The 27,608-nt window shown below is 39.8% G+C and overlaps 1 protein-coding gene across 2 annotated transcripts in view; it reads left to right on the top strand.

Moving 5' to 3' along the window:
• Nucleotides 1-18,501: 18,501 nt before the first annotated feature.
• The window catches only part of LOC145769666 (aquaporin-3-like), a 138,441-nt gene continuing 129,334 nt past the window's right edge, over nucleotides 18,502-27,608 (top strand). The window contains exon 1 of one of the 2 annotated variants that reach the window (XM_082581338.1): nucleotides 18,502-18,732. In XM_082581338.1, coding sequence (XP_082437464.1) covers nucleotides 18,714-18,732 — 19 coding nt within the window. In that variant the 5' untranslated portion in view covers nucleotides 18,502-18,713. Of the gene's footprint in view, nucleotides 18,733-25,363; nucleotides 25,382-27,608 lie in introns of those variants that run through there. The other variant, XM_082581340.1, reaches the window with a different exon arrangement.

Raw genomic sequence — 27,608 nt, 5'->3', positions numbered from 1 at the left:
CTACTCTAAAAGGTCGTCGTTAATATTACAGTAGGCTATTCACATTTTTCTCAAATTTATTGATGCTTTTGTATCTGCTTTACGCGGATCCTCGATTGACTTTACGTTGATACGGGTTTAAAGTAATCGCCCCTTTTTTTAATAATTATTTAGAAGTAGGCTATCTTGCATCCGCTAGTTCGAATCATGTAGGCTAACAGGAGGCTGGCTTGACTGGTCCCAGGCTTTGGTGTATGTCAGCTTGACTGACCCCATTGTTTGTTGTTTTGGATAATTATAGACCTAAGCAGCAAAAGTTACAGCAAAAAAACAGACACAAAAAATAGATAAATATGTTTTTCGCAAGCCGATTTGTTAGATTTGTGTGACAAAATAAAAGTGTGATGTGATAATGTAATAATAATGTGACAAATTAGGCAATATCTGCAGGTAGCCATGTCTTATTTTTTTTTGGAAAAAGAGGAATAGCTTTAACGAAATCATAAAATCACGTGCACGAAATATAATTGAAGTTGTATTAGAGCAGGAGTTACATGGCTTTAATTACATTTTCATTAGGAATTTCAACGATGACTTTTTTAGATGTATTTTTGGACGTAGAATCCAAAAATCGAGTGCTTACAAGCCGAAAACTGGACATTTTTGAGATATTTGCATTTTTTGGGCTAGCAAGAGAATGACGTCATTGCTTGGGAGCTCAGGAGAAATTCGCGGCCGTTGGATAGCGGCTGCATTTGAATACATGGCTCAAAACCAAAGTTGCTAGTTACACTGTTTTCCCTCGGAATTTGGGTAGTTTTGTTTCTTGGTCGTTGCAAAATTTTAGCTGTGATGGGTTGTGGTCTGGTTGTTTCGTTTCAATTCGAACCAACTTTCATAGAATAAATATTATTGTTACTTCACAATTTTCAGTTTTGATGACTTCACTTTGCACAATTTTTCTAAAGTTGGGTTACGTTTGTGCTTGTTTCATTAAGTGCAACGATTGGGCTACTTTTAGGCTAGTTTTCCTACACATTTGGGCTGGAAATCTTAAAACATATGGCAACTCTTCTGAAAACCACGTTGCTTTGTGTGCGTGGTAAAATGATATTGAAAGCTGTGGAGTTTTATAGAGCAGTTCTGAAAGCACTGCAAGACAGATAGCTCTTGCACTTGCAAACGTCATAAGACTGGTTAGCCTGCAAATTAATGTTTGTCTGTAGCCAGTGACATCACCTAAGGCTTTTTATGCTGTAGCCTATTTAGGTTACTTGTTGAAATCTCGTAGTTTCCGTTATCACACGTGAGATTTTCCTTGAGTCAGACACACTTTGTGAAATGCTTAGACTTATGGCTGCTAAAAATGCAAAAAGTCTCGATCCAAAAGCATCAGAGGTGAGTAAAGTTACTTTTTTTCTTGGTTCAGAAATGAAAGTCTGAAATGAGAACTAACTAAATGTTTAAATTAACAAAAAGTAGATGACAATTAAACTACAAACTAGATTACTTAATCTAATTTGATAGATTGAACTATGCTATCATCTTTGTTGTGTACAATAGGTTGTTATTTACATGAATAATTTTATGATCAATAATAATCAGTAGGCTAGTTTAAATTGCTAACTAATTCCTTAAGACTTCAGTTTATTCATGTGGGCTATAATCAATGGTGGGATTTGACCGGTTCTTCCGAACCGCTTCCTAAAAAATAAAAGGTTCGCCGAACCGGTTTCTGGCCAACTTCTTCGCGTGGACTAAATAAGTTATAATCACAGTTAGCCTATCAGATGTGGCTAATTTTAACCAAATGGGTAAGTAGGCAAACCGGTTGCTAACTAGATCGAATTCCACCACTGGCTATAATGTAGCTACATAGCGATACATTTGAATGATTGCCTTCTATGCATAGTCAAATTTGTGAATTTATGGTATCATAATTTCAGAGATGTGAGCGGTGTATTCTTCATCTTGGTCCTGGAGAGAGAGATGGTAATATACTTCTGTTTACTAAAGTAAAGTGGTCGAATGTTCAGAGTGCCCTTGAAAAGAGAAAACAGCAAAGTTCATCAAAATATGCCGATCTCTGTGACAGTTTATCTAGCGACTATCATTATGGAAATGGCTATCACTCAGTTTGTTACAGAAACTTTCTAGCAATCAGATCAAAACCTGACATGGAGGGTTCCAGTAGGCCTACTGCGGAAGTTGTTCAACAAGCTGTACTAAGGAGATCACAGGTATGAGGTTTTAGTTTCAAACTTTATTTCACTCAAGCATTTCAATATTTAAAAATAGACGTGTTAACAGTTGAGCATTTTATGCTTCTTGTGTTTACAGGTTGAAGTTTCTACCGGGGTCAAATCAAGCACTGGAATTCTTGAAAAGAAATGCATCTTCTGCAGCAAGAAAGGAAGAATCAAAGTAGGACGTGGACTTAGCGCTCACTTTGAACAGTTGATAACAGTTTCTACTGAATCATTTCAAAGAACGATAAAACAATATGCAGAGATATGCAATGACGAGGACTTCAAGAGAAATTATGGATCAGTAGACCTGATTGCCAAGGAAGCAAAATATCATAAATTCTATCACAGGCGCTTCTACAACAAGACCTTAACACTGAAACAGGGTCAGTATCATAGGAGAAGAGCCAATGCATTTTCTAAGCTTGTAAATTACATTAAGATAGAAGTTCTAAAGAAGGGCAAGAGTGAGACGCTCACAAACATATCAAAAAAGTATCTTGAATTTCTCTCTGAAGAAGGAATCGCAAATCTAAGTTTCAAAGCACAATTTCTGTGTGAAAAACTGAAAAGGTATTTTGGGTCCAATATTAAAACAGATAAACAAAGCAGAAAGAAAGGAATAATTATTACTGCCCACAAATACTACTCAAAGCAGGACATCATCAAAGCTGCAGCCACGATTCTCAGAAATAAGATTAAAATGTCTCAGGTAAAGCAGTTAAAGCCACCTATAACAGCGGATCTGTTGAATGATGGTGAAATACAGCCACCTGAAGACCTTGTGCAGTTCTACAAATATATGTATGGTGGCCAAGATACCATGACCGAGTGCTGTGAAAGATATGCATTGTCATCCGCTGAAGACGATGTTTACAAAGCTACATATGGGAGAATCAAACCTGCAAAGCATCTGCTGTTAGGGATGACTCTGAAGTCGTTGACGGGCTCCAAAAAAGTCATTGAACTTCTTAACCATTTTGGACACTGCGTAGGCTACACTTTGTGTGAGGAGTATGAAACAGAAATTGCTCTACAGCAGGGGCGTATCCTCAATGGAAGCAAGGGAAGCATTGCTTCCCTTGTCAAAATTGAAAAAAGAGAAGCTGATATTTTTCAGTAAAACGATTTCGTAATTTCTTTACCTAAATGCGATTTAGAACGGTTTTTAACTCATGCCCCACGTATGATTTTGAACTCGGTTTTAATTTTAAAAAAGTTGGAAGCCAACGGAAGCGAAGATTCGTATTGCATCCGTTGCTCTCGTTTTTGCAATAAGAAGAAACAAGTTTGAAAGAAAGGAAAAAAGCAGCGCAAAGTTTTCGCAATTTACGTTTCTTTTAACTAATCGCTGGAAGCGATTTAAAAATTGCTTCCAGTCGCGAAGTTGCCAGATTAGCCAAATTCCGCGAATTAGTTTTTTTTAAAATAACTTTTCAAAATGCATGATAATCAATATTTTTCTAATATTGTAACCTTACCAGATGAAACCATATTCAACATTGTTCAATACATGTTCTATACTTGTTTAATACTCGTAATGTGGCGGATCAAAACTCATCCGCTACTTTTATAGGCTAACTTGCTATTTTTTGGGCTACTTTCAGAATTATTTTTGCTACAATTTATTAAAATCCACTACAAGTTATAAAATATATATGTAAATTTTATTATTTTTGATAGAAACAGGTAAATATATCCATTTGGCCTTTTTTGTCTAATATTTTCCTTGTTTTGGCCTTTTCTTTGTATTATTTTGGCTTTAAGACTTTTTCATAGTCTGGCAACTCTGCACTGTTGGATGTTGTGCCAGTGAGCTGTGTAATGAGAAAATCTAGGGCACTGTTATGGTTATAATATCGGCCTTGTAAGCAAAAGTTTGAGCCAAATGTTGGCTTTACACTGTTATCCTGGCTGGATAGACTTTGGAATAAGACAGGATATGTGAGGTCTAAGCTAGACTTGACTTTGTAGCTGAGTTTTTGGTGTTCTCTAATTATAGTCGCATTTTTGCCCTTTGCCCGTTCGTGTGTAAGAGCTGCCTTTAATAAGTTAATAGCTGTTTATCTGCTAATAAATTTCATACAAAAATTACCCTAAAAGTGTTTCCAGAAAGCAGTATAATTCATTATTTGAGTGTAATTTTGCAAAAATTTTCCGGGGGAGCATGCCCCCGGACCCCCCTAGAAAACACGTGCCTTCGGCACGCTCTATTCCCTCACGAGTTTTATTGCTTCCCTTGCTCAACCAACCAGGATACGCCACTGCTCTACAGGCTTTGGAGAAGGAAAAAGCTTCTATAGAAGGAACAATTGGAGAAAAAGGTTTAGCAACTGCGATTGCTTGAGACAATTATGATGAGAATAAAGATACGCTTTCAGGCAGTGGCACCCTCCATGATACACAAGGAATATGCTTCCAAAATATGACAACAGAGTTAGATGGATCAATGGAACAAGACCTATCACAGAGTGATAGTAGCAATTCTGGTTTGTCTTGGATTAGAAAAAGGAGTCTTGAAATCCCTCACATTGAGCTGAAGCCTGTAACAAAAAAGCCAAAGATAGTTTCTACCAATTTCAAAACTTTCGATATGCCTTCTCCTGAAAATCTACAAAATGTGACAAAAAGGGATATGATTTGGTCAATCGCCTTTGCTGGCTGTAAAGACACGCCTATGTGGTCAGGATGGAATGCTAAACTTACAAAAGATCCCCTGCCACGCCAGACAGTTGCATACATGCCAAATATAGGGAAACCACCTACAAGACATGATGTAGTTCTTGATACTATGAAAACAAGCTTGAAAGTAGCGGATGAATGCAAGGAACATTACATGAATGTTACGTATGACCTTGGTATTGCAAAGCCTGCAGCCCAAATCCAGAATATTCTGGCTCCCAGATTTGATAGGTTATTCATCCACTATGGACCGTTCCACATCATGTTCAGATACTTTGGTTGCTTGGGCTACCTGATAGAGGATTCTGGAGGTCCATACATCCTTACTCAATCGGAAGTACTAGCTCCTGGGTCAATTAGCGGCTTCTTATCAGGAAAGCATTACAACAGGTGTAAGCGATTGCATGTTTTACTTGCCACTGCGTTCAGAAAAAAACATGTGGAGTCGTTCTTAGAGCAGATGAAGGACAATGTGAATAAACATGCTATCATCACAGCAATGCTTCGAAACAGTATACATATTGAAGATGTAGAGAAATCAGATGCCTTAAAAGGTCTTATGAATGATTATGAGAAGTTCTGTGACTACACACGGAACGGAAACCATGGCGGTACAGCCCAGTTCTGGTTTCTTTACATCAATCTTGTACAGCGATTTTTACTTATGAACAGAGCTGTAAAGACGAATGATATTGAGCTCTTCACTTATGCTCTGAAAACAATAATCCCTGTGTTTTTTGCATGCAACAAGCCCAACTATTCCAGACACATGCTACTGTACTTCCTGAAACTGTTGAACATGGACTACACACACCCTGGCGTACGTGATCAGCTGGAGAAAGGAGCCTTCTCTGTGAGGTTGTCTGGACATTCCTTCTCCAGATTACCTGTTGATCAAGCAGTGGAGATGACTGTGAATGTGGATGCTGCATCTAGGATGACTGGCATAAGTGCGTTCACCCAGAGTTTTCCTGCCCAACGAAGATGGAATGTCACGAGGTATGTAAGGAGTCAAGTGATAAATTATGCGATGGAGAAGGCTGGTATGAAACATTATGAAACTGTTTACCAGGAATCAAAACCCTACAGAATAAAAAGAGACCATGCTGATTTCATGAAGATTGGTGAAACTATCGATTCGATTCGACCATGAATCCATTTCAACATGTTGAACAAAGCAATCACTTGATCAAGCTATCGTCTGGAAAACCAGCTCCAGATGAGATCAGAAATGATCTCTTGAACACAATTAGCAAAGGTTCTGAATGGCAACAGGAGTTCCTTGATGAAATAAAAAAAGATCCAGCTCGAATTGAAAAGCCCATCAAGAGAAGGAAAGTTAGAAATTTCGCTAGCAATGTACCAAAGGTTTTCGTCACCACTAAAGATAAGAAAGTGGTAGAGCTGAAATGTTCCAGAGACATGTTTGGAAGACTTTGCATTACTTGTCCTTACTTGTCGGTAGAATTGCATTACTTGTCCTGCCAAAAAAAGCTTGACTTAAGAAAAGTCCTGTCTCACCCACTGTCAGTAGTTCCCCTTAGTCTATGCAATGTAGATGGAAGTATGACCACAACCAACAAGTCCAAATTGGCTAATCATCTTGAGTCACTTGCGACGGCAGCTAATGAACCATTGAATACGGGAAGTGATGTGAGTATTTTTGATGGCATGTTCTTGATCAGAATGATTACGAACCTTCCTTCTACCTATGGTGGAGTTGCCAAAGCTCTCTTAACTATGATTTGTAAAGCTACTAGCGAAGAAGTGCACTTTGTATGTGACGATTATACCCAGAACACAATCAAAGATTCGGCTCATGAAATTCGGGGGGACACCGACACTGTCATCAGCATTACTGGTCCTAGCCAAAAAAGACCTAAAGACTTTTCAAAGTGCCTATCTTCATCACAGTTCAAAGATTCTTTCCTTGCTTTCTTGTTTTATGAGTGGCAGTCAAATGCTTATGCTGAAGTAATCGGGAACAAGAAAGTAATTGTGGCAAAGGGAAAAAAGTGCTATGAATTTAGTGTGCAAAGTAACAATCTTGTAATAAGACAGGACTGCTGTTTATATGACTGCGAACACAATGAAGCGGACACAAGGATGGTGCATCACATCTTTCAGCTCTACAAAAGTAGTAACAATCCTCTGCGAGTGAATGTGCGTTGTAATGACACAGATGTAAAGATCATTCTCTTGCATTATTGCAGCGATGTGGACCTGCAAACAGAAGTTTTATTAGAAATGGGTCATGCTTACAACAATACTCGACGTATTGTTAACATCAGAAGCATGATGGAGGAGCTCAGTGAAATTAATGGCTTATTCTGTACAGCTTTGCCAGGATACCATGCCATCACAGGGTGTGATTACAATTCCTGTTTCTTTGGCAAAGGAAAAACTAGACCACTCTTAATTGCATTAAAGTACCCTCAATTCCTTCAAGCACTGGCAGATTTAGGCAGTTCCATCAGTGTTAACTCTGCCACGGAAGCTGCTCTCGAAGAGTTTGTATGTGCAACATACGGGAAAAGGCAACTTCGTGACGTCAATGAAGCCCGCAGAGTTATATTTGAAACGAAGTTTACGCCAATACATAGTGAGCGGCCTCTGCAAAAAGTAAAAGGTTTGGAACCTACAGCAATGCCTCCTTGCAGGGCAGCGTTTATCCAGCACATTAAGCGAGCAAATTTTATTGCAAGGATGTGGAAACTTGCAAGTGAATTCAAGCCTGTGACAGAGTCACCCTTAGACCATGAGTGGAAAGAGGATAATAGCGGCAAGATAGTGCCAAATTGGTTTGAAGGCTCTCAGCTACCAGATTCTCTGGAAGTAGACCAATATAACAATGACAGTGACTACGAGGATTCGAATTTATCTAGCGATTCAGATGATAGTGAAAGTCAGAATGATGCTTTTAACATTATCTAACTAAATCTTATATTTCAGATTGTATTTTTTTTACAGTTTCATAATTGAAAAACACAAAAACTGTTACAGTTACTTCTTCTTCGTCGTATGAGCTGTTCTTCTGGACTATATGTTTGGGCATGATGTCATCAGCCACTCGACAGTCTCGTCATCCAGGGCCTTCAGTCCAGGCGCTCCATGTGGTGGTTGATGGATTGGGCAGTCATGGACGACATGATCTACTGTCTGGTCTGTGGCGCCACACTCGCATCCCGGTGAGGGAGCCAGGCCCCATTTGCACATGTCTGAACGAAAGCGACCGACGCCGGTTCGTAGGCGGTTAAGCCGGACCCACGCAAGTCTTGCGAGGGACATTCCCGGAGGGTGGGGATCGACGTCGGGTAGGAAATCATGGAGTCGGGAGGTGTTGTTTTGCCACTCCATGTTCCATGTGTGTTCGTCCAGTGTGCCGCACTTATTCCAAGATCTTCAACGTTGTTCAGAAGCTGTCGTGCGGCAGGCACAAATGGGCGTCTTGATTTCAGTCGCTGCTGTCCTCCAGGTAGGCGCTGGAATGTACTGTGGAGGAGGTGGTCGGGGTCCAGTGCGCGACGAGCAAGGGAAATCATGGCTCCTTTACGGCGAAGCTCAGCAGGTTGGATGCCTGCAAGGATGGGAAGGCAGTCCGTTGGAGTGGGACGCAGGCATCCAGTCACAGTGCGTAGTGCGTCATTGATGGCGGTGTCAATGTGGCAGGTGTGAGAGCTGCGGCACCACACTGGTGCGCAGTACTCAGCGGTAGAATGGACAAGGGCCAAGGTAGCTGTGCGAAGGGTTTTCGCATCAGCTCCCCAACCGGAACCCGCCAGCCGCCTCAAAAGTGCAACGCGCGCAGATATTTTTTTGCGCAGTGACTCCAGGTGTCGTCGATACGTGAGTGACCTGTCCAGGGTTACGCCGAGGTAGGTGGGTTCGGCGCAGTAGGGGAGGTGTTCGTCATCGGTGGTAATGTTGATCTCACGTTTTGCTTCCTTGTTGTTTAGGTGGAAGGCCGCCGACACTGTCTTTGCCTTGCTGAGCTGTAGCTTCCATTTCTGGAGATATGTTGATATAGTTGACATGTCCTGGCTTAGGTTCCTCTCCATTGACTGCCAATCTCCGGCTGGATGCAGGAGAGCCAGATCGTCTGCATAAGCATACTTCCTGGAGATGGTGTCAGGCAGGTCATAGATGTAAGTGTTAAAGAGGAGGGGAGCCAGGACAGAGCCCTGTGGGACGCCGTTCCTGAGTCGACGTAGTCTACTTCGTCGGCCGCTACCGGTGGAAAGGGTAAAGCTGTGGTTTTGCACAAGTTCCACAATCATATGGACCATGTGCCTGTCAGGAAGGAGACGGAGTAGTTTGCAGGTAAGGCCGCTGTGCCATACAGTGTCGTAGGCAGCCGTGAGATCGACAAACACGGCGCCAGCCTTCTTTTTTGCCGAGAAGCTGTCCTCGATGTCTTGGGTCATCAGAGTGACCTGGTCTACAGTTGATCTTCCGTGGCGAAAGCCGGCTTGTTCCCGAGGGAGCTGAGGGTCTATTATCGGTTCGACACGGGCGTAGATAAGTCTTTCGAGTATCTTGAAGGGGATACAGAGCAGAGAGATGGGACGATAGCTCTTCGGATCCCCTGGGGGCTTCTTCGGCTTTGGGACTGCAACCACTAGGGCTCTTCTCCAGATTCTTGGGATGCGCAGGTGACGCAAGCAGCAGGAAAGGAATTCTTTTAACCAGGACCTCATAGAGGGGGCAGCTTGGAGTATTAGTTCCGGGATAGGTGTGGCAAGCAAGGGGGCCGTGATTAGCGAGGGTCGGTGTTGAGACCTTGGGAACTTCTCTAACACACGTCTGTCCGGCTGGCGATCATCGGGGTCATCACTTGCGAAAGCCAGGTCTGGGTTCGTGCCAGTGTTCCAACGACCGGAGTGGAAGCTCGGTGCGCCCTTAGGATCGTATAAGAGGGCGAGGTTGTTGTTGGTTGCCCAAGCGGCCAGACTATCTCCGTCGTTGTTGATGGAGTTGTACCCCCAGTCAGTGTGGTGGCAGTTAAAATCGCCAGCGTAGAGGCTGGGGTGGGGGAACACTGGGATGGCTGTTGATGTTATCCGCGAAGGTGGGGGCTTGTAGACATTGACGATGTTGTAGCCTGCTACATCTACACAAAGCCACTCGATCTCCGATTGAGCTTGGGATTGGTCAACCAAGGACCAGCTCAGCCGGTCATGGACAAACGTGGCGAGGCCGTGTTTCCTGCTGCAGGTTGCGCCTGCGAGTGTGAAGTTGGTTATTACCAACTTATCCACAGATGTACAGTGAGTCTCCTGGAGGAGGATAATGAGGGCTTGATGCTTGGTGGCCAGGTGCTCGATGATGTTGAGCTTGCTGGCCGTGATGCCCTCGGTGTTCAGCTGCAGTACGGTGGGTCGTCGGTACTTTTCGACAGTGCGAGCACTGCCGTGCCCTGAAAAGGGCATTTTCCTACCCACCCTGCGCTGAACAGTCTCATTAGCTCTTGTTTGACAAGCTTCGTTTCGCATACGTATTTTGTATAATTTTGTATGTTACTGACGGGGGGGACCACGTGAAGGTGCTTGTCTTCCTCCCCCGAGTAACTGTAAGAAGGTGCTTACAGTTACTCAACAACCATGACAAATAACCTTTTGTCTTGGCAGAATTTCACCAATTTCACTTTTTGAACTAAGAAGCTGTCTTAATTCTATGACAAATTGGTAAAATAAAAAAATTAGAAAATAAAAAACGGAAGTAGCCCACAAACATTAAAAATTGCTAATATCTCAAAAATGTCCAGTTTTCGGCGTGTAAGCACTCGATTTTTGGATTCTACGCCAAAAAATACATTTTTGAGATGTCGCACTCAAGCGTAGAGAAGATTACAATCAAGCGAAAAATATGCTCCACACTCTGGACGCTCATCCAGACCACGTCCTGGAAGATCGTCGCCCGGAATTCTTGGAGAAAATCAACAACTCCTACGATTATAAAGCAGTCGGATCGCAAATCAGATCCAGAACTATCCCAACTAGCGATGAAGAGCCATCTAAAAGCTTCTTCAAAGCAGAGGAACAAAATTGTAAAAGTAGCTCTATCACTGAGATACACGACGCAAACAACACAACACTCACCAAGAAAGAAGACATTCTCAAAGAAGTACACAGCTTCTACCACTCCCTATGGGGTGTAAAAGACAACATAAACTCTCAAGAACAAAACAACTACTTAAACATTCTTGGAGAGGCCAAAATTGAGGAAGACGCAGCTGAACAAGCGGAACAGCTGATCAGTCTCAAAGAAGTAAAAACCGCCATCGATTCTCTTAACAAGGATTCTGCACCTGGATCAGATGGTCTCGGCTCATTATTCTACCAAAAATGCTGGCATTTCCTGAAACACGACATTCTAGAGATGCTTACAAATTGCTACTTGAGAAAAACAATGACTCCCTCAATGAGAGAAGCAAAAGTGAAGTTAATCTTTAAAAAAGGTGAAAAAGAAAAGCTCAAAAATTGGAGACCGATCTCTCTGCTCAACACAGACTACAAGATCTTGAGCAAAATCCTCTCCAACAGACTCACACCCATGATCACAAACCTGATTTGTCCGAATCAGAAATGTGGACTGCCAAACCGCAGAATAGAGCATGTTACAATGAATATACAAGCTGCCCTGGAAGCTTCTCAAACACAACACAGGGACTTGTACGTCATGATAACTGACTTTGAAAAAGCTTTCGATAGAGTTAGTCACTCCTTCCTCTATGGAATCTTGAAGAAACTCGGAGTAAAACCAATAATGATGAATTACCTGTCATTAGTTTACCACAAAACAAAAAGCAAGATAGAAATCAATGGAGCTTTAACAAAACGAATAAACGTTAAAAGGGGCATACGACAGGGTTGTCCCCTCAGCATGCTCTATTTCATAATCTGTGCTGACGTTCTCACCCGACGCATAGAGAAAAACCATCTGATCAACGGTTTTCGCTTTTCCAAGCTGACAATCAAAATCCAGCAATATGCGGACGACACCACATTCATCACAAGAGACATTCCATCTCTCAAGGAAATCAACAAAGAGCTAGCCATCTACCAGACGATGTCCGGCCAGAAAGTGAACCAGGGAAAGACCCAGATCCTGGCGTCCAAAACTGACCTGGCCCAAAGAGCTCAGCAACTCTTTCCAGAAGCTGCGATCTTGAACAACGTCAAGATCCTGGGCATCTGGCTAGGCACAAACAAAACACAACTTGACAAGATGAACTGGCAGACCGCCATCAAGAAAACTCAAACGATCGCCAACATCCACAAACCACGAAGACTCTCCCTCTATGGAAAGATCTCGATCATCAACACTCTCTTGGTACCCGTCACTTTGCATCTCAGTAGAGTGCTGATGCCAACGAAACAACACATCAAAGAACTCAACAAAATCCTCTTCGACTTCCTCTGGTATCCTTCACCATTTGAACAACTCCAGAGAAGCAAGACATTTCCTCCTGTCAAAGATGGAGGCATCAACATGGTGGACATCCAAACAAAATTTCAAACAAGCCGCATCGACAGAATTCGCCACCTCTTCTCACTAGAAGACGCCACCGAAATCTGGCACGAATGGGCCATGTTCAATTTGAGCTACAGAATGAGACACATTAATCCTCATCTGTTCTCCAACAGCATTCCGCATGCCCCGATTCCAAACGAAATGTATGCGGACATCTTCAAGTCCTTTTGCAAACTCAAAGGCTTGAAACACGACTGGGAAAATACTTCCTACAAAAACATCTATCTCAATCTGAAAACGCAATATGAAAAGAAAATTGACAAGATTGATCAAAACGGAAAGAAGATTCCTTGGAATGAGATCCTCTTGAAAAACAAGGGAATCAAACTCCTCCTTCCACCTTACCTATCCTCCATGTCCTTTCGGATTGCACATGGAGGATACAAATGGGGAGACTTTAATAGATCAACACATTCCGACAGAATAACAAATTGCAAATTCTGCAGAAAACCAGAAGACAATGTTGCTCACGTCCTCACCAAATGCTCTTTTGCGCTAGGAATATGGGAGCGCCTGAAACAACAATATCTTGGCCTAACCAAAGAAGACATGGAGATAACAAAAGACATGATCCTCTACAACCAAATCCCTGACGGACAGAAGAACAACCCGATTCTTTTGACCATGATGAATGTCGCCAAGCACACCATCATCCAAAAGAAGATATCTCTGGACATAGGCGACACATATATACAGGACACAAAACGGTCCACCATTCAAGCCCTGTGGGTCATCATGACAAAAACAAAAGACATAACACAAAAGCATAACATTCCTTTGTCATCTGACATTTCTACTCCTTCCAAACCTCCTCCTACGGTCAGAAGAAAGAAGAACCAGTCGAGATCCACTCTTCAACCGCCCTCTCAGTCGTCCTTGGTGGTAAGGATGACTGATTGCAGCGGTGGGTCTCACTAGCACAGTACGGTCGTAGATCATCTTTGAAGAAGATTAGACAGCCAAGGGCGTAACAACCCACCTTTAACCCGTCCCTCTCACTCATCTACAACGGCCTGATGCCGGAAGAGTGATTGCAGCGGGAGATCTTTAACCGTCCCTCTCCGTTGTCCCACTCGCTCTGGGATGACAGGATTGCAGCGGCCTATTCTAAGATGACTCTGGGGTCAGCGAAAGCTACCCTCCCTCTGGCCGCTCCTCTCTGGCATCTCCGCCAAATGAGGTGTCAGACTGCAGTGGCCCGTCTCCCACAAGCAGGTGCCCTTCTTCAAGCGGGCAACAAGAAGATACACACACACAAACAATCTCAAATAAAATAAAATTTAACTCTCTACCAAAATGCGCTAGTTCTTGAGCTTGACCCGCCATCTCCTAGACTGCTCCAAGATCAGCAAGAGGAAAGTTGAGACAGGCAGATCAGCTTGAGGCAGCCACTAACCAAATATTTACATCCACAGATTACCATCTACCGCGGTGGGTCCCTTCGGTCGTAGTGAATCCCTCGCCTCCCTGGTAGGTATCTTCCATGTAAGTATGGTGTGCCTGCTGAGTGTTTGGGTGTGTGGACGGCTCCCGGAGCGGACGCACTAATGATGAGACAGGAAACAAATCCATTCCATATGGACAATTTGTAAACCTGCAAGATGTAGTGGTATCCATCTTGAACTCTGAGCGTTGCGCGAAAAGAAAAAAAAAAAAATACATCTAAAAAGTTCTTCATTAAATTTCCTAATGAAAATGTAATTAAACTCGTATAACTCCTGGACTATATAGCCTACAGCTGCTAATGTGAAGGTAATGACAGAATCAACTAAAAGGCTATGATTCCCTCCTTGTACCATTGTGGCTACATCACAGATAAAATTCATTCTACATTTGCACCCACATAAGTTGTAAGTAGGCTATCCATGCCACGATATATTTTGAAATAGGTTATATATTATGCATTGCATAGTGCACTTTGGATTATTTTTTCGATTTGCTTCACTTGACAAATTAGCCAAACTATTAAGTTGGTAATTAGCAATGTCTACAAACGCTGAATCAATATAAAATAGATCTGGGTAAAACAATAATTTATTGTAAAAGTGTGATAACCTTAAAATGTAAGCATATTAAACTCTTTTGCAAGTTTTTGCGTTTTTTAATGTTTTATTTCTTTGTGATTTACTCATTTTTTTGATTTTCTCTTTTTTTTTTTAGTTTGTCCCAATTTTTCTTTTTCATAAATTTGTTGACCAAATCTCCTCAAATGAGGAAATTCCCTCACAAGTGGATTTGCAGTTCCGCTCGTACTCATCGCTGACCACGATTTGGCTACCTACGACAATCGCAAAGCAATGAAGTGTTTCAATGAACGTCTAGGATTGTTTAGAACAATTACAGATCAAAAAGTACGCCAATGTTTTTGAAAAATCTATAAGTCATCAAGTTGCATTGCTACAGAAATGGTTGGAAATTGTGAAAAAGTCACATAACAATGAAATCCTGTTGAAAATATGAGCAAGATAACTGAAAATGCAAAAAAAGAGGACATTTGAGCATTTTTTGGTGTCCTCGGAAGATAATTTATTTTTCTTCAAAAAAGAGGATAAATCCTCTTAAAAGAAGACATATGGTAGCCCTATTTTATAACGTATGACCTAATTACCTTCATAATTTGCATAAAAATTGTCATTATTACTGCTCGTAGACTAATTTTGCAGATTAATTTGTTTCTTGGCAACCACATAACATTTTTAGTCATTTTCTAAAGTGAACTGCTGTAAATTTTACTGTACTATGCTGTTGATAAAGTTGTTTTGAAGAGGGTTCAATACCTGAAATCGCGATATACAACAGAAGAATTTCAAAGGTATCAAAGGAAGAATTTCAAAGGTTTCAATGGAAGAATTTCAAAGGTTTCAAAGGAAGAATTTCAAAGGTCCTGGCTTAACAGACACTAGTCACACTACCAATCATTTTCTGTTTAAATTAACATGTAGGCCTACTCTAAAAGGTCGTCGTTAATATTACAGTATTCACATTTTTTTCAAGTCTTGTCTTGACCTAGCAGCTAGGTAATAGCCGTGCAAGATGGCTGGGTAATAGCCGTGCAAGGTAATAGCAAAAATAGCATAGCAAAAATGGGTAATAGCAAAAATGAGTAATAGCAAAAAACGCCGGTAATAGCCGTGCAAGGTGGCTTGGTGCACAAATGACACGATACAATACATAGGGGAAAGGTGTGTATTTTGAACCCCTTAAAGAAAAATAAGCACAACTCAGCCAACTTCCGGTCAATGTGTATTATTTTTCACCCAGATACAGTCTAGGTACTTGCAAACCAGTGTAGAAAATATAAATCACATACAATAAAAAAATACAGAATAATTAAGCAATAAAAAATGTTCAAAAATGGTCCAAATTACACATATGGTGTGTATTTTGGACTATTGGGGTGTGTATTTTGGACCATTGGAGTATATAATTTCAACTGAAGTTGCTTGAGGTCTTTGAAATGAAATTTCTGGATGACGGTTCAAGAATCCCTTAAGCCAATCTTTTTCAGCCAGACCCTTTTCACTGTTGAAGCGGGTATTGATATTATTGGCAGACGCAATGTCATATGCAAGCTTTCTTAAATCTATGTCCCCTAAACCATAAAATCTTCACTCCATTTCCAAAACATGTTTGACCAGTTGATCTTCAATATTTTCGGGAAGATCAAGTTGTCGACCAATGGTTTTTGACACTTGTGTAGCATATTTATTGGTAGCCTGTTATGGACATGTTTTAACACTACAGCTTTGGGAATTTTGAACTGACGCGATGCTGCATAGGTGAGATGACTGGTCCAAATTACACACTGTCATGCACTGCTAAAAATTACCAACTATGACTTCCACACTTGGTTACAAGTCTTGTAATTGAGCACAACATCTCCTTATTGGTTAAAGATAATACCAACATCATATCAGACTCAAACGTCATGCCAATAACGTCTCAGCGCTTAGCAATCAACTCCCCAAAATAACATCAGCATACCCAAAACCACAAATTCCAATTTCCCGTCCACGTTTCTAAACCTAATGAGCTGAGTTTTTCACATCCGGGCTATTATTATTTTTTCTTTTAAGCTGTTCAAAAATACTGACAAAACGATTTTTATTTTTTGAGTTAAGGGACTGGTCCAAATTACACACTGGTCCACGTTACACCACTTTCCCCTACATACTGCCAGGGCCTCCAAGAGTTCTGCCGGACCCCGGTGCAGATGTTGCTGCTGGGCTCCCCAGCGCGACATGTCGCGTGATATCTCACCAATCACAAGCAAAATTTGCGGTGCGCGTTCTTACAAAGGATAAATTAGGTTAAAGTATTAACACTCCATTATTTCACAAACAATGCACTATTGTAAATATAACTTTAAATTCACAAATACACACTAGTTATACACAAAGATAAAATGCTGTAAAATGCTAAAACACTACATAGTGTAGTGTAAATATAGCCTCAATAGCGTTGTCAGATATGGAATTCTGCCCTAATTTGAGGAAATGTTTATAGCTGTTGAAAACAAAAACTTGTATTTTGGATATTTTTTTTAGTCCTGGGCAAAGATCAAAACCCTCACCTTTCCTAACTCTAACCCTTCCTAACTCTGGCAACACCTGATTGTAACCATGGCAACAAGTGGGTAAAATCAGCCATTTCGAAGATAAAAATTGCAATACTATCCGACATGGCTGATATAGCATTGCATATGTGTGCTTACAGCTTTACATTAACATACAATACCATTTCTGACCTTGAAATCTGCAGAGACTAGGGCAGCAAACTTAGGATGAATGCATTGCTATTGTTCATGACATTAAGAAATACCAACTTTAATATAAAAAATACCAACTTCATATAAGAAATACCAACTTCAAAACATTAAAATAATTTTATGCAAAATTGACCTTAACACGCAAATTTAAACATTTTATTGGCCCCTTGAACTCAAAAAAATGAAAATATTGTTGTTCTAAAAAAGGGCATACCCATAAGGGGGCCCATTCAAAATACAAAACTAATATTGATATGAGTTTTTTTATAAATAAAAATAAACAATATTAAAAATATAAAAAACATAAAAAAAAACAATATTTTATGCAAAATCGACCTGAGCACGCAAATTTAAACATTTTTTCGGGCCCCCCTAAACTCAATAAATTAAAAATTCTGTAATTTAAAAAAATGGCATAGCCTAGGCTACCCATAAGGGGGCCCCATTCGACTTACGGAACTAATATAAAAATAATATTTTATGCAAAATCGTTGAAATCAATCTTTTTATCGTGTGAATTCAGACATTTTGTCGGGCCCCCTTGAACTCACCGGGCCCCGGTGCAATGCACCAGTTGTCCCCCCTCTTGAGGGCCCTGCATACTGCTAATACTTCACATCACTAAAGAACACAATGTGGCTGTGGAAACAAGCCACTACAATGCGATAAAAAGACTATAATTCATCTTTACCTAGATGAAATGAAGAAAAAGTTCAATTAAGTCATTGTAGTACCGGTAATTAAAGTTTTGAAGGAATTTTATTTTATTTTTTTATATATATTTGCTTTAGGCTTTCGCGGGCCGCATGTTTGCCCACCTCTGCCATAGCCCATGCCATCCACTAGTTACGCAGCTTACGCAGCCTATATCGTATGAATGGTGCGACTGATGATAGGACAAGGTGCTAGTTCGGCAGCTACTACCAAATACCCGAGCTTGCCTAGGGTGCAGAATAGCCTTGCACCGGCCCTGACTGTGCTGTACTAGCTACAACAGTCGATATACCAGCACGTTAATGAACGGCAAAACCTTGAAAGGTTCAAAATCGATGGTCATGATCTAATGTTTATCTGGTGAAAGCGCAAGCCAAGGCTTCATGGTTGATTGCATATAGAGACCGCCAGAGCACTGCGTCTTGTGCAATTAGATTCTCTTGTCGACTTCCAGCTTATGCAGGTTTACTGCTATCTGTTTTCTACTGCAACTTCTTTCTTTGTATAAAGGTTTACTAGAGTCACGTCACAATTGACATTACAGTTAGCAAATAAAGGTATTATTTTGTGTTCCGATCTAAATATGAAATGCTAAGCTAAATGACGAAGAACGCAAGTAAAATAGTTTGCAGAAAGGTTCAGCCTACCAGGTTTTTTAATAAGGGTTAAAATGATGATGCTTTCTGTGAGGTTTAAGAACTGAACACAAAGAAAATTGTTCGCTTATTGAACGTTGAAGTGATCAACTGATTTTAGCAATTCTTTCTTGAAGACAATCAACAAGCTTTCCCATGGCTTCTACTGGCACAGGTAAATATGTCTAGAAACACGTTTTTGAAGTCGTTGATACTGATACGGAAGTTTTTTTTTTATCTGAAGATTTATTGTCAACTGCATACTGTACTTGTTTGAACCATTGACAAAGGTTTACCATTGATGATGATAACTTAAAATTTTTGATAGATTTACATAAGAACGTTGACAGGGGTAGCCTACGTTTGGACTTGGGATGATTTTAGAACCCCAAAAACTTGCCAGAGGGACCCGAACAGTTAAATAATACGCCACATATATTTTTTCTGTAGCACATTTTTAGCGGTGTCTTGTTTTGGGGCCCTGGAAAGTCATTCGTACCTCTCCCAAATTAGTATTTCAATGGCCCTGCAATTACAATATACCCTATTACAGTCGGTCGTCAGACCACTCGGCATGCAACTTCTCAGCAAGCAACCTACATTTCAGCTACTGTCGAAGTCAACAAACGAGATTTTCAGCTAGCATCAGTCATCGCTTACTAAATTGAATTTGCTGACTTGTGACATGCCAAGTTTCGGCGTGCTCAGAGAGTGACCTTTTATTTTGTCTGTTGCGAAAAATAATAGCCTATACGGTACAAATATAAACCGGTACAAATATTCAACAACAGACAGGAAGCAGTGAAAGACTATATTAGTCATCGAGTCAGCTGCTTTCCGTGTTTTTAATGTGACAACTGTAAAGCATCGGCATTACGTTGAAAACAAGATAAGCTTAAGTTCCGTAAAAATGAAAACAAAAAGGTGAATTCCTGTGGTTTTATTCAAACATCAAAACAATATCATGCCCTACAAAAGTAGTAGGCTATGAGAAAAAAAACAAAGAGAAAAAAAAACACCTATGCAAAAACAACAACTGTTAACTGCTAGGCAGCTAGCATAAAGGACGAAGCAAAAACACTACAAGTAGGCCTAATAATAGTTTTTAACTTTATACTTTAACAAAATCAGTCAGTTTATATGCCGACTTGAGTACAGTTAATAAGATGACAGCCGTTAATAAGTAGTAGGCCTACGTAGCACCAGTTCATTAGTACGGTAGTTTCTTAGTTTCAACATTTGCCAACTTCATTTGTTCACTTGCTGAAATGTTGCTAGCTCAGCTCACAACTGCTGAGTTGTAGGAGACTCATTACAGTAATAGCATTACTAGAGCTGCATGCAATCCCGTTAAGTTAAATTAACTGTATAGTCCAGGGCTACTCAACTGGCGGACCGCGGTCCGAATCCGAACCTTCTGGGTGTTGGTGGTGGACCTTGAGCTTTTGGAAGAATAATCTCATTGCCACGTTTCAGGGCTTCTCTAAACAGATTTCTACTGGGAGGAAGCAATTTTTACTGTGATTATCCTAGTTGCTGGGGGGCTTCGACTCCTAGACTCACCAATAGCCCTTCCCTGATAGTTTAACTTTCGTGGTTGCGTGTGAAATAACTTATTCACCGGACCGCTAAAAATATTCAACTTGTCAAACTGGACCTTTGCTAAATGTTAAGATTAGTTGAGTAACCCTGGTATAGTCTATGTTCGTGATGCTCAGTGAGCGATGTAAAGGGTGTGGACAAAGTCCTTGGACTGCTTTAAAGTATAATATTTCTGTAAATAGTGAATAAAATCTCAAAATATTTTAACGGTGTATTACTGTATTGCCAAGACGGTAACTAACAATCGTACAAAGTTTTATTCAATATGTCCCCCTATGGCAGCGTTTCTTAACCTTTTCTAACTTTAGCACCCCTGTAAACAGGCCTGAACAGTCTAGCACCCCCTAACTATCGTTGATATACGACTACTACAGTGCCGACCAAAAGTTTAGTAGAGGCCGAAATTTTGACATGCCCTCAGATCGCTGGCGAGATAATTATTTTGTAATGAAGTCTCTTGTTGTTTCACAAACTGTGCAGTTGTTTTAACGAAGTTGATTCAGGATTTGGAATTTGACTTTCATTCACCAACAGAAATTCAATATTATAACCATATATAAGTGAATCAACTCTCAACAACAGCACAGTTTGTTAGGCGACAAAAAATACAAAATATACCGCCAGCGATCAAAAAGCATGTCGAAATTTTGGCGCCGCCATTCAACTTTGGCCTGCACTATTGAAAGGAAAGTGATGTACAAATTGATCATTTTGTTTATTCTTTAAAAGTACTGTCGTCATTGGTGATAAAAGAAATAGGGAAACCCGAGAATAGTGAAAGAACATGGACAAACTCAAGTTACCTAGCTGGGTAGGCTAACTAGTTACACATGTATCAATGTGACTTCTGTTGTTGCTTATGTGTGACCAATTTCTCAATTCGAGGCTTCGTGTTGGTCAAAGCCACTCTCATATCGTGGAGCAACCCATGTTGAAGGCGGTTCCGGCCTGTTGTTTTGATTTGGAGCATGGTGGAAAGCGCCTTTTCACATAGGAAGGTAGTCGGAAATGGAACGATCAATGCCAATGCTGTTCCGTGCCAATGCAGGATATGCTGTCAACTGATCACACCAGAAATCAGCAAGCGGAAGGACGAACTTTTGTCCGACAACTCTGATTCACCTGCATATCAATCAGCTCCTCCTTTAGTCTATTATCATCACTCATGTCTACCAAGAAGGGCTGCTGTATCCACTCTGGATATGAGTGATTTGTGGGAACGTAGTTTGCTATGGTGGTTTCTAGAAGCGAGAGGTGAGCAACAATATTACAACAAAGCACCCACCAGGTAAGTTCGCACAATCTACTCAGGATCAATTTGAGTACTTGACTGGGAGATGACCACAATAACGGCAAACCATGTAGGCTACTTCGAAACAGCAATCATTGATATGACAACTGCTGATACTGGCAGAAAGACGAAAAAACGCAGAAAAGTAATAGCCTATAGCATTTTTTGATATTATACTGCATGCATTTAGCACCCCCTACAGTCTATTCCAGCACCCCCGGTTAAGAAACGCTGTACTAGAAGGAAAAATGAACGGCAAACGAAATAGGGGCAGACCACCAAGAATTTGGACTGATGATATTGAAGACTGGTAAGGACTTAATTACAAAACTGCAGTAGAAAAATCTCACAACAGAAAAACTTGGCGCCTCATTGCCTCCAACCCTCGACGACAAGCTCCCAACTTGTTTGGCAGCCCTTCTTAAAAAACTAACTAGGCTCGACTGCTGGCCAATGTTCAATTTTCATGTCAAAAACTAAGTAATATATCATTGAAAACTCTTAGCTGGATTAATTAAATTGATTTATACCGAGACAACACACACTAACCCAGAAAAGTTTAAAAACCAACTGACTTTGACCAACTAAAAACCAACACAATTTGTTCCTTGGCAACCACATCAACAATTTCAATTGATTTTTCATTTTACAAACTGAACTGCCGTTTTTGAATGATTTGCATTTCTTGATACCAATTTACTTTACCTATTGATAGCTCTTAGGGTGAACTGCTATTTACCAACGAGAGAAGATTTGCCAAATCCATCCTTGGTTTTTATTCTTCAGTTTGAACATTGGTTTTATATCCCATGACGTAAATATTTTTCTGAATGTGTAAATGTTGAAGAAATTTTGCTCATCATTTTAATTTTGATTATAGAGGCTTACAGCATAGTTTCCCTTTATGCAGCACTCATTGCAGTAATTTGTTTGTTTGTTTGCAGAACTGAAGATGCTCATTATTATGTAGCGAAATATATATTCTTTTTAAACATGAGGCTGGTTGAACTTTATTTTAATAACTCCCAAAAAACCAACTGAATTTATATTTAAAACAACATATAGGCTACAGACTCGTTTATTTTTATTTTAATTAAATTTACATGTCACGTTTCTCCATTAGTAATTACGTAGTAGTCGATTATATAATTTGTTTCCATGGTAGCGCAACATGTAATTATTACGCCACAACACCTAAACTTGAAACCTTTGAAGAGTTTTAATGCAAAGAAATTTACTCTCACACGAGTCAGTTCAATCATATATTGCTAAAAATCGATTTCGATCAGCTAGAAGCATAGATCATCTTCAGTTAAGCTAAGCTTATTCAAATAGAATTTTGAATAAGAATTTTGAATAAGAATTCTATTTGAATAAGCTTAGCTTAACTGAAGATGATCTAGCTTCTAGCTGATCGAAATCGATTTTTAGCAATATATGATTGAACTGACTCGTGTGAGAATAAATTTCTTTGCATTACAAGACATGTAACCGAGTCGTTCATATCAAGCATTGTTGTGGGTTTGACACCTGTCAGAAGATACTTCATTTTCTTGAAGAGTTTTATTACAATATTATTTTTGCTCTTAACATGATCAAGCATACTGAGGATGCTGTGATAGCGAAATCGATCTATGGTTAAAAAATGAGGCTGGTACATTTTTTTTTGCATTGAGTAACAAGGCTTATAGTAATGATACGAGGTAGTCATTCAACCGCTTCAAGGGGACAGTTTGCTCCGTTGGTTCACAAAAACAGAAAAGTTTCTTTAGTCTTGTACTAAGGGGGTGACAATATTCACCTGTATATGCAGGGTTGCTATAGACATAGACCCCAAAAAGAGGACAACATAAGATTAAATTTTCATACGAAACGAAGCAAACGTTTTTGAACAAATCTTTGCAGTCATACGAGCTATGATATATCAAAGGCGATAGTTTTTGCCAGAAACGATCTGTTCCAGCAACTCCTTGTTCGTAGAAAATACTTCTTGCATCTCATGACAGCTCAAGTCTAGACTTACCTTTAGATGTAGCGGAGATTTAACTATCATTTCACTAAGTCTGTTTCTTTTCTTGGTTCACTGAGCCGAAACAAGAGAGAACACCTGCCCCACAAACGCATTACTGACTGGAAGAGAGACGATGACACTAACCAGCTTGTAGATGTAGATTGTTTTTCCACATTGTGGAGCAACAGAAAAAATTCGTCTCTAGTAACGATCTTCATCCACTTGTCCTCAGGTTCATCCTTGCGGAACACAACATCTGGAATCTTCTTGAGCAGAGCAATGACAGCCGAGACCTCATCGAACAACTCATCCTTCATTGCCATTGGCGGATCAATTTGTTTTGCTAACCTTTTAACTTTCTTATACTCAAATGTTTGATCTCTTAGCAGGGTCCACTTGATATGTGTTGGAATATTGGATGCTTCTCAAATCGATACTGCTCATTGATATATTCCCAAAAAGAGATAGATTTGTAATTGTTAAAAATAAGACAAAACAAGGACTCAAGACAAAAACAAGGACATTTCTTAGAAATAAGGACGATTAATTTTTCTAAGATATTGCCCTTTAAAATAAGGACAGATCTTAGAAATAAGGACGGTATGGCAACCCTGTGTATATGTGAGGATATAAAGACAGGGGTTTTTGCTTGGCAATCTGTAAGAAAGTTTTCAGTCGCCAATTGACAGATTTTGAATAAGCCATGGCCACTTGGAGATGCGGCCTGATTTGTCACATTTTGCAGATTTTGATTACAGCTACTGCTGGTGCTTGACTGACATTTTTTGAGGTGTTTTTCCTTTTTGCGGGTTCCTAATGACAAAAAACTTTTTTGTTGCCTTGGGGAAGCAGTAGCAAATGAGAAAAAGTAAGTTGAAAAACGCAAAATCAGACTGTTATTGAAAATTAACAGTCTGACTAAAATCTACAAAATCAAATTTTCTTTGATTTTCAACATGTGAGGATGTTAAAACCTATTGTGTCATCTGGGGAAAAGAATAAAGAAAGCGTAAAAATATAATTTTTAGAAAAATTTATTTAAACGTTCGCCCAAAGTTGAAAAACCTGGAAATTTCTGCGAAATGTGACAAATCAGGCCGTATCTTTAGGTGGCCATAAATAGGCATATTGTTGGTTTCGCATTCATTGCGAAGAGCTTCAAAAATAACCTAGAAGAACTTTTGCGTCTGTTTTCATAGCGCCATTCTCGTGCCTTTCGAACTCATGACGAGACGGAATTGTTCTTACATCAAAATGAAGCCGAAACAAAAGAATTTAGGTCACAGCGAAACAAAGTCATGAAAAATGTTAGGTTTACGGACCTTTGTTTCTACCTTAATGCGTAGTACGACTACTATTCAAAACAAAAATACTGTAGTTCCATTTGGCGCAAAAAATTTGGTCTTAGTTTCGTTTTGTTTCATTTCAGAAAAAAACAATTTTATTTCAATGTCACTTCGAAGTGAAATAATTTTCCAATTATTCAGGCTTACGAGCAATCAATGAAAACATATTTTTGAATACTGTCTCACAAGTGTTGCTGTTTTCATTTCTCTACCTCCCCCTGGATGATATTTTGTGAAAAATATCTTTTATTAGCCATAGAAGCTTCTTGTAGTTGCTGAGGCGCTTGTAATATCGCAGCCCAAAAGCAGAAAAATTGGTTATCCTACGCCTCAGGGTTTTTTTCTCCGGAAAAAGTTTTGATTGGTAATGTTATTATTTCATCTTCATGGGACATGTGTCATTAAAAAAACCTAAATACACTGTATTTACAGTCGTTTTGATCAATATTTCTAATCGTATTTACTATTCTTGGTTGGTCTGCTGGCTAACAACGCCACTACAGAATAAACAATGTAAAATTGGTTGCCTTCCTTTTATTTGAAGGTTCTAGCAAGGACTTATTTTCAATTCAAGGTATGCAGGTTTTCCTTTGTTATATGAGAGCAACCACTCAAACAAGTTGTTTGTACACTGTGACATAATATTGGTTCATGTATGTGTTAACAAATTAATAAAACCACAAGCGTGCAATGTCAAAAAGCAAATATTAGTGGAAGTAAACTGATCGGTGGCTTGTTTTCGAGTTTGAAAACTTTATTAGAGCAAAAATAATACAAACGCCTGTCGAACTGGAAATTTGTTTTTCTCTTTATCTTACAACAGTTTAATTAACATGGTGTGATGATATTCACAGCGTTTTGCAGTTTTGACATTTTCGGATAGCCAGCCACCCCAATTTGTTGCCATACTTTTCCGCTTGTTGCGTTCATTACATTCCTGGATGATTTTTATGTGCTTTATTTTCCCAAGTAATGGTGTGCACAAAATCAAATACACTAACAGACACTTTGCGTAATTTAGCATTTGCTACTTTTAATGATATGAATGTCGAACTGCAGTTGCGTTTCCAATATACGGAGATGAGCCGCTGAATTGTCAGTCTTGCTCAGGAGCGGATCCAGCAAGTAGCCTCAAGGGGTGGGGAGTTTCAACAAAACACAATGATGTGTAGGTCTACTACTCTACATTAATCCGACCTTGAGAATACACCACACATAAAGTTACTTTCCTGTGTTGTGTTTTAGGGAGGGCGATCGCCTTATTTGCCCCCCCCCCCCTGGAACCACCACGGGTCCTGCTGGGCTTGGGACAAAATAATGCTACGGGTCGACTGGCTCGTGGTACGTAAACAAATGCAGACATCACATTTAAATTTTGGTGCTGCCCGCGATGCATTTTTGAACTTTCAAGTAATCAACAATTACAGTAACTGTTGAAGTGCCACATACTTTTTCTATAGATTTCGAAAGGTGGTAGGCTACTTTACTTACAAAAAAGTAGTAAACATATCGATAATGCAGTAGTTGATCTGAAAAAAGGTCGGAAAACGACCAGAGTTTTCACAAAGCACAATTTATAAGATAAATGGAAAATGTAAAACTTAATGTCAAAAAATATAAAGGTGCCTAGGGGGTTGTTGGGGGCTTGACCCCTGGGAAATTTTTACAAATATGATATTCTTTTGGTCACTTTTGTTACGCTTGTAGGCACTGACGAATAACTACAGAAACCCACAAACGTAAAGGAATTAAAAAGAGGTCTTAACACGAGTAGGGCTATGTATATTGTATACAAGTGACAAATCATTGTGTCATTGTTATCATTGTTACCAAGTCCTGCTGGAATAATTACGAACTCCTCACAGCCACAGGGAGGCACAACGTAATCAAGTGTAGCCTACGTGACTAGGTGCAATGTACTAATTACCTAGGCAATAACCATAACGAAAAACTAACGTTCCTGAACTGTATAATTCCTCTCTTATAAATTAAAACTTAGCAATGGAAAAAAGACATGGCATTTCACCATACCTAGACCTACGCGACACACGATTACAACTAAAGGAGGGTGATACCAAGTATTCACAACTTAACATACACAACAATATATAGTGCTTCAAATAGATCACTGTAATTATATCCAACATATCACTGTATAGTGTATAGGTCATATTATAATTAGGGTCAAAAGCACCATTCGACTAACAAACGTATTGGCTAAGCATAATGAAAATCGGGTGTGCGTCTGTTTCGAATATAATAGCGTCTTTGCGAGACAGCTTTACTATGCCCAGCGTGTTCATTGGTATCAATTGGTTTAAAGTCTTTCTTTGGTCTTGGTGCTACCTTGTGCAATCAATGCATAGACTCCTTAAGTTAAGGACTGGAAACTCCCATGCTCGGGGTTTGTAACTTGAGTCTGAATGGGTAACTTGAGTCCTGGGGAAAAGGACTTCTTGTAAAGCTAGAGACACAATCTTAGAATCCATAATAGGGTTTTTGAGGATGGCGAGTTCAATTGTGTTACTTTCAACACCATTTGAGGTCATTTTCAAGGTCAAAATATCATATTTTAAGGTCAAATTACTGAATTTTGGTCATTTTTGCCCATTTTTGCATCTAACTCGTAAAGCAAAACCGTTTAAAAGAAGTCTGTGACGAAACATGATATTGTACACCGTCACCTACTGCATCTATTGAGTAAGATATTTTGTCTACACTGCCTAGTGCCTAAGTTCTTTGAAGTTCGTGTGTTTGCGAATGGCGATATATTGATAAATGCCCTTTTTGGCGGCATAGCA

This window comes from Aplidium turbinatum, chromosome 4 (genome assembly GCF_918807975.1).
Source record: "Aplidium turbinatum chromosome 4, kaAplTurb1.1, whole genome shotgun sequence".
NCBI classification, from domain to species: domain Eukaryota; kingdom Metazoa; phylum Chordata; class Ascidiacea; order Aplousobranchia; family Polyclinidae; genus Aplidium; species Aplidium turbinatum.
Note: the sequence above shows the minus strand (reverse complement) of the source record. Positions and strands in the feature narration are given on the sequence as shown.